Source organism: Macadamia integrifolia, chromosome 12, assembly GCF_013358625.1.
Source record: "Macadamia integrifolia cultivar HAES 741 chromosome 12, SCU_Mint_v3, whole genome shotgun sequence".
Lineage (NCBI taxonomy): Eukaryota > Viridiplantae > Streptophyta > Magnoliopsida > Proteales > Proteaceae > Macadamia > Macadamia integrifolia.
In genome coordinates, this window is record NC_056568.1 from 9,095,447 (window position 1) to 9,107,641 (window position 12,195).

The following is a 12,195-nucleotide window of genomic DNA, read 5'->3' on the forward strand; positions in this document are numbered from 1 at the left end:
TACAAGCATATGTCACTTATTGTGTTTACATGGGGGTGACAAATCATCTTCCCTACCTGCTAATGTGGACTATGGTAGTGGAAGATGAGGATTGCAGGTCTGGGAACCTCTACTATGGCCAGATCCTAACTAATGTCTTCAAGTGCTTTGGGGTGGAGTTGGATGATGAGGAGGTGCTGGGGGTTGATGTCCTTGACTTCAACTAGGAGTCCCTGAAGAAGATGACCATGGACAATCAAGTACAATGAACCACATACATATAATAAATCATGATGCCATAAGTATAGAAATAAACACATAGTCCATAATGCGAATGAAGCAATTCACTTGATTATTAATCCACCTAACATACAACTAAGTCTGGTAAATGCTACTATGACACATTAGGCTGTAACCTTGGTGCTGGACCTCGTACATCGGTCAACCAGCGATACAAACCCTAGTCATGATTAGTAGCCTGTCAGTCCCAAAATGCGATCATCGGTCACCTAGCAAACCCCTAATAACCCCCTCTTGGTAGTCACGACATCAGAATCACCATCGGCTACACAAGACTATTTCCTGCCTCCGACAACAATCACATCATACCGCAGGTGTGGCATTTCAAAAAGGTTCATCGAACATACCACTGTTAGGTTATCCAACACCTCACTCCTATTAGCAAGGGCACGTAGCATAGGGAATGTCACCTAACGACAAATATCCTACATGCTTTGCATAATGATACAGTTAATATGGACTATGCGATATCAGAATCACCATCGGCCACAAAGTATATCCATTTCTAAGTATATTCCCTAGGTACACAATACTAGAATCACCATTGGCCAGGAAGTGTACCCCACGACTATATACCGATCTAGAATATATGCATTTGAGTATGGGTTACGTAATACCAGAATCAACGTTGGCCACAAAGCGTACCCATTTCCAAGTATAGTCTCGGAGTACACGATACCGGAATCACCATCAACCACAAAGTGTAATCCATGACTATATCTAGTCTAATGCACATAATCCATACATGAATACAGGATCCACATGGAGATCATGGTACCGGAACCACCTCGGCCACACCGGATCCCGTCACATATCTCAACATCACATATCCAATGTCCACAATTCATAACATAATGAATCCAAATAAATAGCATGTTTACAATTATCAACATAATTATGTTAACAATATAATAGTTAATTAAAATTCCTAACACATGTGAGAAGTTTCTACATATTAAACATTCCACAAAACAAAGTCAACCATCCCTCACCTTGGTTATATTTGTTTGGATTGGGCTCCAAGTGTATCAACCGGTGATCAATTCACTTTCGATCTCGATGTACGTGTGTGTCTCAATCCTAGATACAAGATTATCAAATGTCAATGCATGTCAGAACATCGGAGGGGACCCACAGGGGTTACCCCCAAAGGGCATAGGTATTCCTAATTTCAGACAGTATTGGACAGGTCACCGGAAATATGCCATCAAAATTATAGAAAATCCACCAAAAATATCAGTGGTGTTTCCAGCGGCCTTGGCAGAGACCTCTTAAGGTCCCAGGGTTCACCGAAAATATGCCACAGGAAACAACTTGGCTATTTTCGATGGGTGTTTTCGGTGGATTCCCAGAAATGACCCCACGAATTTAGGGCTCTCTGGCTCTGGCCCAATTATCGGGATTTGTTCCATGGAGTTTATAGGGGCTATCCCCGCCTCCATTTTGAGCTGAAGAAGTTCCAATTCTGTTGAGCCATTTGGGAGATATGGCAATCAAACGGAGGAAGCCCTTTTGGTCACAAGTGTTGCCAGAGCTCACCTAGCTTGGTGTGAGCTCAACAATCACATGGAGTGAAATGTACACTCACCCGACCTTCAGGTGGTGCCAGGGTTGAGGCTTACCCCTTAACCCAGTGATTCACTCCCTATCTCAACTACATAAGTACAAAATGAAGAAGAAGAGTGGTATGGGAGGTAGCAATGTCCTCTGGCATGGATTCTGGAAACTCGATGTGAAGTCGGGAGCCATGGTGAGCTTCTTCCTATGAGGGTAGTGGCCAGATAAAAAAAGGAGGAAGAAGACCTTCTTTTGCCTTTGGCCCTTTCTCCTCTTTTTCTCTTTCTTTGAGGGAGGGGATTGTCGTGTGTGCTTTCCTGCTAGCCCTGCACCTCCATATCACCGTTCGGAGGTACGTGGAGGCCTATTTCATAGGAATGTGAAGTTTGTTATTGAGACAGGGGTTTGATGATGGTCCTACGGGCAATTGGGATCATACAAAAAGGGGTTTGGAGTCACCACCTAGGATTATGGGCCTAGGAGCCAAGGGTGGGCCTGATTCCTAAGAAAAGGGCCCGAAATTTAGTTTGATCCAGAGATTTAGGGTACGTGTTTGGTTATAGAATTAGGAAGGTGCTAGGCACCCAATCTGTCCGGTTCAACCGGTCTTCTTACTAGATGCTTAAGAACGAACATTTTTCACGATTATTCCTATTCCGCATGGATGGCTAAATTATCACTCATATGTACATTGACTGAATTTAAAAGATTATGTACACCACAATAGGGTCCATATAGAGTCTAATAATGCTGGTTTGGGTGAGAAATTATACCTGAGCTTGAACCTTGTTTCAGGTCAAGAAGTGTGGGACCCCGATTTGTGCCGACATGAATAGTCTCTTGGCTTTTCCTGGCTCAGGGGAAGATGGTCTTAACCTCCAAATTCATTTCTTGAGAGATGTTGATTGGATAGAGTATTGACTAGGAATGGTTACTTTTGGATTTTCATTGCGGTATTGATTCAGCAAAGCTTCCGCTAGGGATGGACTACTTCTGGATTTTGGTTAAGGTGGCCCTCTGACAGAGCTTCTGCTGGGAATGGGCTGAGACCTAAATGGTTGAAGAACTTTGAAGTCCCGAAGAACACTTCGAAGATCACTCTAAAGACTTGAAGAACCTCAAGGGAGGAGGGAGACTTCAAGAACCTCAAGGGAGGAGGGAGACTCAGGGAAAAATTTTTTCACACAAAAGCTCACTCAAAGAAGGCAAGGGATTAAAGAATTTTGAAGGCTCGAAGAATACATTCTTCAGATCTTATGAAGATCTCTCTAAAGACTTGAAAAACCTCAAGGGGGGAGGGGAGGAGAGAGGGCAGAGCTTCCTCTACTACGGATGCTCCTAAGAGACTTGGTGTTTTTTGGTGTGTAAATCTAAAGGGAGGGGGTATTTATAGGATTCTTGAACCAATGGGGAGAAAAAGAGAATTTTTTTAGCCAATGGGGGGGAAAGTGGTTTTTCTAATCCAATGGGGAAAAAGTATGGAATTTTGGACCAATGAGGTGGGAAGTGATTTTCTTTGACTAATAGGGAAAAAGTAAGTTTTTTTTTTTCTAATAAGGTAAAAAGAAACCTTTTTGGGCCAATAGGAGGTTGCGGCATAGGGTATGCTAGTGGGAGAGTGTAAAATGCAAAAGTGGGTGAAGAGATTCTCTTTACACCCAAAAAATCAGGGAAACACATATTCTGGCCTTTGACGATGGCACACGAGGCTAGGCAGGGGTGGTTGGGGCAGTCATGGGTGCACAAGGTATGCAGGGTGTGCACAGGGAGGCTGGCAGGGGTGTGCGGTATATGGCGCTTGGGACAAGCAAGGCTGCGCACGATAGAGGGCGTATGGTGCAGGCATGGTGCACGTGGCAAGAAGGCAGGCACGGGGGTGCATGGCATACTTGGGGCACGTGATATGCATGTTGGTGGGGGTATGCAATGCTCTATGCGGGGCTGGCTGGCTGGCATGCGCAGGGTTATGCACACGAGGCAGGCAAGGCTACACGCGAATAAAAATGTGATTTTCTAAGAAAGATTATGGGAGATCTGATGGTTCAATTTTGACATAACATATATCATTGGAATCATGATTCCGAGTTCGATCCATTTGTACGGTCATTCTAACCAGATTCTTTTATATATAAAAAGTCATAATTGGGCCCGCTTCCCTCCCATAGGGGATTTTCGAGGTTTTGGGTGAGCAGGGGATGTTTCTGGGTTTCCTTAATCAATTATCATCTCTGTCGATCAGAAGCAAGAAGTCACGTCCAAGATCCATAATTTATCATAGCTAGAGGGGGGTAAGAATGCCCCTCTATGGCTGAGGCTTGTGCCAACAACCGAAGGGCAAAGAGAAGAACGACTGCATTTTTTCACCCAGAGCATGTACTGCAGTCATTTTTCTCATTAATGACGGAGTTGAAAAATGCAACAGGTAATATCTTTTAGCTACTTTAAAGTTTGATACTTACCTAGACTATTGATTTGTAGGAAAGAAATTCACTACTCTTCCAATCCTGCAAAAGACGTTAGTACTTGATCTTTGTCTTTTCCTATGCTGGGCTTCCATATGCCAGTCTAATGGATTTGGTCTCCATTCTGGGTCTTTCGACCCAATCTGATCTATTTGGGACCATCAATTATAAAAAAGAAATTCGATGCTCTTTCAATCTTATAAAAGAAAAATATTTGGATTCCTTAATTTTCCTTGGCTAGGCTTTCATGTGCTAGCCTAGGGAATTCATCAATGAGATCAGGCCACTCGGAGCCGATTCAAAGAGATTGGGCCACCTGGGGCCGATTCAATGAGATTGGGCCACCTAGGGCCTGGTCAATAAAATTGGACCACCTAGAGCCAGTCTAATGAAGTTCAGCCACCCGAGGCCAATTCAATGAAATTGGGCTACCTGGGGCCGGGTCTATGAGATTTTTCTTTTCTTGGTTTCTTTCATGTCCCTTGATTGGGATTCTTGAATTTGACCCAAGAGATTGGAGTCTTTAATTTTACCTTTTTGATTTGGAATCTTGCTCTTTGCTTTTGATTTGGAATCTTTCTCTTTACTTTTGATTTTGAATCTTGCTTTTTTGCATTTGATTTGGAATCTTGCTTTTTGGCTTTTCATTTTTACTATAATTTTATCTACCAATGGGATTTGACTTTCACCTTCCCTCTTCATGTGATATAATTTTCACCTACCACACAAATTTGTTTTATAATTCACCTTCCCTTTGTTTTTTACCTTCCGCTTCCATGTGATATAATTTTCATCTACCACAAGAAATTATCTTGAATTTGGCATTTTGTAGTAAGAATCTTTAATTTGGACCTTTGGAATTGTAGTCTCAATTTTTTTTTTTTGAGAAAACAAATTTTTATCCATAAAACGGTCCCCCTTCCTATTCATTCCCTATTCCAATTTTTCTAAGTTGTGAACAATTTGTGAGCAAGTGAGCTCGGTTTTTTTAATCTCCTTCACGATTCGAAGCTTTTTGCATTCTTTCAGGTTTCTTTAGATTTTTTCGAAGATCTTCAAGTTTCCCTTAAAGTTCTTCATCTTCTTCTTGAAGATCTTTATAGTTCTTGAGGAAGGAGTTATTTGGAAAATTTGACATATTTTTGGGCTTTTTCATAAATTGTGAAACTTCTTGGGGTTTCTTATAATTTTGGAAAATATGGCTGAGAGAAGAAAGAGAAAGACTCATGGAGAGGTCCAGTTGGATGGTTGAAGCAATTCTTCTCAAGGGGAAGAGAGTCCTACGGAATGGTACATCGGACAAACACTTCACAGGACTCAGGATCATATTTGCAACTCAGAATGGGGCAAATGGATAGTCTTTTTATTCATTTCTCCTCATTCATTTATTATTCTATTTTTTTTTTATGATTATTATTTTTTTTTATCCTAGGAGCACGATGGGGAGTACCACCGACCTTGGTCAGATATGGTCATCTGAACACAGCTCGGGATTGGTACAAGATGCTCCCCCACAAAGTGAAAGAGTTTGTTAACTCATCATACTTCAGTCGATTGGCTTCCATAGAGACTAGGAAGTTTAGCTTGACATTGGCAGGGGTCCTGATGGAGAGGTGGTGGCCGAGCACTCACACCTTTCATCTTCCTATTGGAGAGATTACCATTACACCTCTATGCTTCTATGCTTTGATGAGCATACCATTTGGAGGGAGACCCTTGTCTTTTCCAGAGACTTTGATAGCACGAGAGTTCACGCATCTGACAAGCATTGATATCCAGGCTGACCAAAAAGATATCCATTTAAGCAAGATTAGTGCCCGCTGATGGGGGTCAGACTTGCAAGTGAACCCTGGTAACATTGCATAGGTGACCCATTCTTTCCATATATTTACTGTGGGTCAGTGCCTCTTTAGTGACCTTCGGGGTGGGGTTGACATTCGCATCGTTACTTTCTTCTGAAATATTCGAGAAGTTGACACCTGCACCAAGGATTGGGGCGGGGCTGCTTATGCATACTTTCTGCAGACTCTAAACCTGCTATCATATGGAGAAAGAGGTCTCAGGGAGCGGGCTACATCCTCCAAGTAATCTCTCAGCCTTGTACCCATTTCTTTTCATTTGGTTTTATTTCCTTACTTTGATTTTTTAAATCAGCCCTGGTGCTATAAGCATTTAGAGATCATGGCTCCCATATTGAAAGATACTCGAGCATCACCTTTTCCCATAGCCACATGATGGGGAGATAGCCTAGTGCTCAAGGGTCGGCGTCATCCTCTGGGGACTACTGCTCGTTCTCTCTTGAACATTCTTACAGAGGTAAGCCATGCTTGTCATTAAATTTCCTTTTGTCCTGTTATACTTACTTTTTCTTGAATTTGTAGGTCACTTGGAAACCATTCTATCCTCTTACGTTCCCAGATCTTGATAAAGTCACCCGAGCTAGATACTTTTCAGAGAATCGAGTCATATTCATGGTTTATGGGGTCATACCTGGTATTTAGGAGAGAAAGTCATACCCTAATGGTCTGATTCTGATACACGCTTCTCTCCTTGTCTTCCTCCACCGACCGTGCATTGTCTGGAGTGCATTCCTCCAGATCAGATCAAGAGATTGGCCAATGGAACATGGGATGATTTGTTCCTAGACTAGGATAGGGATTACAAGACCTTCCTTGAGGAGGAGACGGTATGCACCCCTTTTGGTCTTGATGGTCCAGTGGTATGTTGTTCTTCCTTGAGTATCACATTTATGCTTCAATTTATTTTTGTTTAGCCTTGATTGATGTTCTTTCAGGGGAGAACACGGCATGTAGACCCTCCTACTATTCAATCATATGTTGGTGCAACTGGTACATCCCAAGCTGGACCTTCTACTAGTACGGGTGGATCCCTCAGGATAGCCACCATTCCCTTCCACGGCTTCTTAGGTTGGTAATATCCCAATACAGCCAATCCTAGCATCCCTTATCTTTTGGGGCGGAGAACAAACATAGATGCTTCTCTTGGGGTGCCTATTCCATATGACTATGTGAGTATCTGATCATCCCTCATTTTCTTGCCTTCGACCTCCCTTGGCTAATATGCTCCGTCTCAGGTGGCTCCGAAGATCTATACCAAGATCAGGAGGATGTATTAGAGCTTGTGTGAGGTGGTGATTGACAATGTATCTTTCCCCTTCTTTTTTCTTCTTTTTTCTTAACCATCTTATATTCCTCAGGATGGAAGGATTTTTGCCTTAGGGAGCTAAGTCAGCTCCTACTAGCAGAAGAACGCCCAGCAGTAAGCATAGATTCAGGATCTAACCTGAAGGTTGGCAAATTCGGGATTGGCACCCTTGGTCTCCTCGCCATTCCATGAGGGCAACCTTGAGTCTGGTTCAGACAAGGACTTTGACTCTTAGGGATCTGTTCCTATAGTTCCCGCAAGCATAAACACATGTATATCTTTTTTTCTTTTTCTTTTTCTTTTTCCCTCCCCCTATAGATCCTTTGACTTTACTATCATGTCATCTATGTAGACTTCTACATCCTTGTTCATCATGCCATGCAATATGGTAGTAGCTGCTCTTTGGTAAGTTACCCCGACGTTCTTCAGTCCAAAAGGCATCACTTTGTAACAATAGGTTCCCCATGGAGTGGTGAAGGCTATCTTCTCCCAATCCTCCGGGTGCATGCTCACTTGGTTGTATCCCGAGAATCCATCCATAAATGATAACAAGGCATACCCCGTCGTGTTTTCCACTAATACATCAATGGGAGGTAATGGGAAGTCATCTTTAGGGCTTACCTTGTTAAGATCCCGGATGTCTACGCACATTCGTACCTTACCATCTTTCTTTGGTACTGGTACAATGTTGGCCAACCATTGGGGGTATTTTACCACTTGTAGGAACCCTGTATTCCATTGCTTTACAACTTCTTCCCTAATCTTTTCACTCCATTCTAGATGTATCTTTCTGAGCTTCTGCTTGACTAGCTTTGCCTTAAGGTAGGTCGACAAATGGTGTTATACAATGTTGGGGTCTATACCAGGCATATCCTCATAAGACCAAGCAAAAGACCTCGACGAATTCCTTCAAAAAACTAATCATCTATTCTGCTTCTTTGTCATCAAGGGTAGTGCCAATTTTTACCTCTCGCAGGCATTGGTGGGTTCCTAGATTAATAACCCTAGTATCCTCATGGATGGGTTGGGACTTCCTTGGTTTGCATTGTTTTATTAACTCTATATATTTTTTAAGATCATCATAAAAAAAAAGGAGGTAAGTCATACTCAGAATCAAAAATTTCATTCATAAAAGAAGGAGTAATAGACTCTGGACATTCCTTGAGAGGGAAGGCCGACTCACAATTATAAACAGAAAAATTAACAACTGACTCGACTACAGACTCGATAACTGGCTTGATGCTTCTATCAATGGTATTCAAGGTGGTTGACTCAGTAGCATGAGTAAACTTGAAGTCTTCTCCAATACTTATCCAATTCAGGAGTGGGTCAACGGCTCAGTGGATGAGCAGATGTGGCAAGGGACCTTCTTCTTCTTCTAGAAAAGTCACCACTATCAATTCATGGGTGCTGACATCAGACACTTGTTTCTTCACCAAGATGAGTTGATCCAACTCATATTCTCTAAAGCCAAACTTCTAGAGGGGTGAGGATCGCTAGTGACTGCTCAATCCTCATTTTATGTAGTCAAATTTTTCAAGTCTACTGATTGAAGCCATCCCACCATCACGGGTCTTCCTGTTGCAGTTAATTCAGGCATAGTGCATGAAGAACATCATTCTTTGTGCTCTCCTTTGCTTTGTATACGTGCTTCTTCCTCTGAAAGGCCTGGGCTTGAGCTCATGTAAATCCTGAGCTCATGGCTTTTGTAGAAAGGAACAGATGTGACTTTTAAGATTCACAAGAAGTTGCAGACTCCAGATGAGTCTTATCTTCTTTTCCTATTCCCTTCTCAAAAGTACTTGAGGACTTGACAATTCCTTTGATTGGATCAATGTTGTAGGGTTACTAGAGGAAGACCCATCCTTATTCAGTGCAATTTTTGCTATCCTGGTGATGCAACTGTCTTGATCATTTCCTTTGGCTAGTATTTGCTATTGTTCTACCTCATAAGTTACCCAGTTGAACTCATCTTGAAAGAATACTTCAAATCCTGGTCGCTACTTTGCGGCAGTTTCATCAAACTATGGCTTACCATTTTCGCAAAAGGGAAAATCCTCTCCTTCCTTTACGAAGTACTCAATGAGAGTGGGGTAGTAAGAGGCGAAGATTTTCCTGATCATCTTTAGTACCTTCTACCCTTTGCTATCATTCTTGTTCCTTAGTCCGGGGGTTTGAGGAATGTACCCAAGACCACTCCTTCCTTTGCTAACCACTGGAGTAGGTAATTTTGAAATACCCTGATGGTACTTCCCCAATCCCATCCCTGGAAAGTACTGCATGTTCCTCATCATTTGATTCACCAGAGGGCTCCATATAGCTTCATGGTTAGCCAAAATCTTTTCATCTGGCTATTCCTTGGCAAGTGATGCACAAGTTTCCTCTATTTCAAAACCACTAAGTTCAACTTCCTGGTCTTGTTCTTCTCCATTTTCAATATTAGCTAAGGTGTTCACCACTTCGGGATCCTCAGCTACTATAATCACCTTCCCTTCATGAATGAATTTCATTTTTGATGGAGACTAGAGGACACTGCCTTCGTATGATGTAATCAAGGCCTTCCTAAGAGCATGTTGAAAGATATCGGTATATCAATGATCTAGAAATTAATATCAAACTTCACCGCACCAATCATTACGGCGATGGTAAGGATGTTAAGGATTTTCCTCTTGGTGTTGTCATATACCCGTGTGGTTTGGTTTGATGGCCTCATCTCTTCCAGGTTGATGCCAATACTCTTTATAGATCTCAAGGGTAGAACATTCAAAGCGAACCCGTTGTCAATGAGAACCTAGGTAACCACCTTGTCAAGACATTCTACCATGATGTGTAGAGCTTTATTGTGTTAGGCTCCTTTGGGTTGTTCAGAGTCTGAGAACATCAATGACTGTACCGCATAAGTTGCCCCTACTATATGCGAGAGATGTACCGGATCTATCTCAATTGGCACTTGCACACTGGTGAGAGACATCAAGACTGCTTCATGATGTGTGGGGGAGGCCATTAACAATCCCCAACTTGAGATATGGGACTTCTTGAGCTGAGCTAAGACTAGATTCTCTAGTTCTTTCTTCAAGCCACTGGTTCCTGCCTCATTAATCCTTGACTATTCTACGGCTAGGGCCTTGCCATTGTAGTCTCTTCCACTTCGAGTTTCCATCACATTGACAGGTTTCTTCATGATGATCTCCGTAGGATAACACTCCTCAACATCACTATTTGTTATGATAATTATTCCTACCATAGGATCATTTTCCTCTCCTGATTCTCCTTCCTTGCTAGGGGTGGGAAGTCGAGGTCCTCCGTAAATGTCAAGGCCTTGGGTCGCACCTTCTTAACTGCATTCAAAAGCCACACAATTGTTGTATCCACCATTTTTGTAAGTGTCGCATGTCCCCCTATTTTTTTAAGGATTCTCAACTGCTCAGTATAGCATTGTTCACTAATGGCTATTTCACCTAACATTTGATCAATCTCATCAGCCTCAAGTTTGAGGTCAACCAAGCGATTATAGACATAAGCCATGTGTTCTACCACAGGAGTTCCCTCACCTTCAAAAGTGATCCCATATCTTTCACTATCTTCTAAATCTGATGTCGGATCTTCCCCTTCCACGTGGATTATGAGTGCCGACTGAATAGCATATGTGGGATCAACTATCGACTCATCCTCTCCGATTCCGTATACCGAATATCCTCCTAGATCCCTAGGTGAATAGTACCCTGATTCATCATCTTCATTATTGTCCCAAGGCCCCTGGTAGTCATCCCAATCTAGGTACTCATCATCACCTTGAGACTCAAAGTCATCTCTATCATTCTCATCTTCACTCTCAACCTCATGGTCATCGTCATCATCCCCTTCTTCGCTAGATTCTTCATCATATTCCACTTGAACATCAAATTCCCCTGCATCCAAATGCTCGTAGTCTTCAGAGCGTATGGACTGAAAGATTTGCATAGGGCCATACTTGACTTCATTGGCTCAAAGTCGGATTAGGCTAGATTCATCATCTTTTGTGTCACTCCCTATATGGATTAGGGAGGTATGTTCTTTGACTTGCTCCCCTATTGCCAATGTTGTTACTGCTCTAAGAAGATCACCCGTAATCTCTACAATTATCTCCAAATTATCCTCTGGAGATATGGTTGTCTGGATTAGAGAAGTGGGATCATCACCTTGGCCTTCTCCTAAAGCATTCACCGATCCTATTGATGATGTTATCTTTGGGGAATTTGGTAATGCAAGTATATCCTTCTAGCTGTACCCGTCCATCTATCCTTCTTTTGGGTTATCCACTGAACATTGAGAATGGGATTGGTATGAGAGTGATGAGAGATATGAGGTGGGATGATATGAAGGTGATGTAACATAAGAAATAGGGCATTGTGAGGAAGATAGGGGGTGATAAGATGATAAGGTCCCTTCCCCTTGATGGTGTGGGGAAGGTTGATGAAATGGTGGAGGTTGGTAATATAATAGAGGTTGGTAATATAGTGAAGGTTGCAGGTATGGTCCAGTGGATTCTTTTGTTGATGAGGAAGGATGAATGGTAGGTGACTGATCTTTTGGTTCTTTTGATGATTCTTTCCTTTTGGGAGTCCTTATGACTCTGGCCCTTTGACTCATGACCTTCCTATAAGCGTGGGCATTCATGTGATTCTTTCAGGCTCAGGAAGCAATGAGTTGAGTGGGATCACTTTCTATTACTTCTTTGTCTAGGTTGTTCACA

At 42.3% G+C, this 12,195-nt stretch overlaps 1 protein-coding gene across 1 annotated transcript in view; it reads right to left on the minus strand.

The window, feature by feature from the left end:
* Positions 1 to 10,700: 10,700 nt before the first annotated feature.
* The window catches only part of LOC122058004 (protein PFC0760c-like), a 43,663-nt gene continuing 42,168 nt past the window's right edge, over positions 10,701 to 12,195 (minus strand). The window contains exons 2-3 of the mRNA XM_042620377.1: positions 11,245 to 11,408; positions 10,701 to 11,169 (exon numbers count right to left, since the gene is read on the minus strand). Coding sequence (XP_042476311.1) covers positions 10,701 to 11,169; positions 11,245 to 11,408 — 633 coding nt within the window. The remainder of the gene's footprint in view (positions 11,170 to 11,244; positions 11,409 to 12,195) is intronic.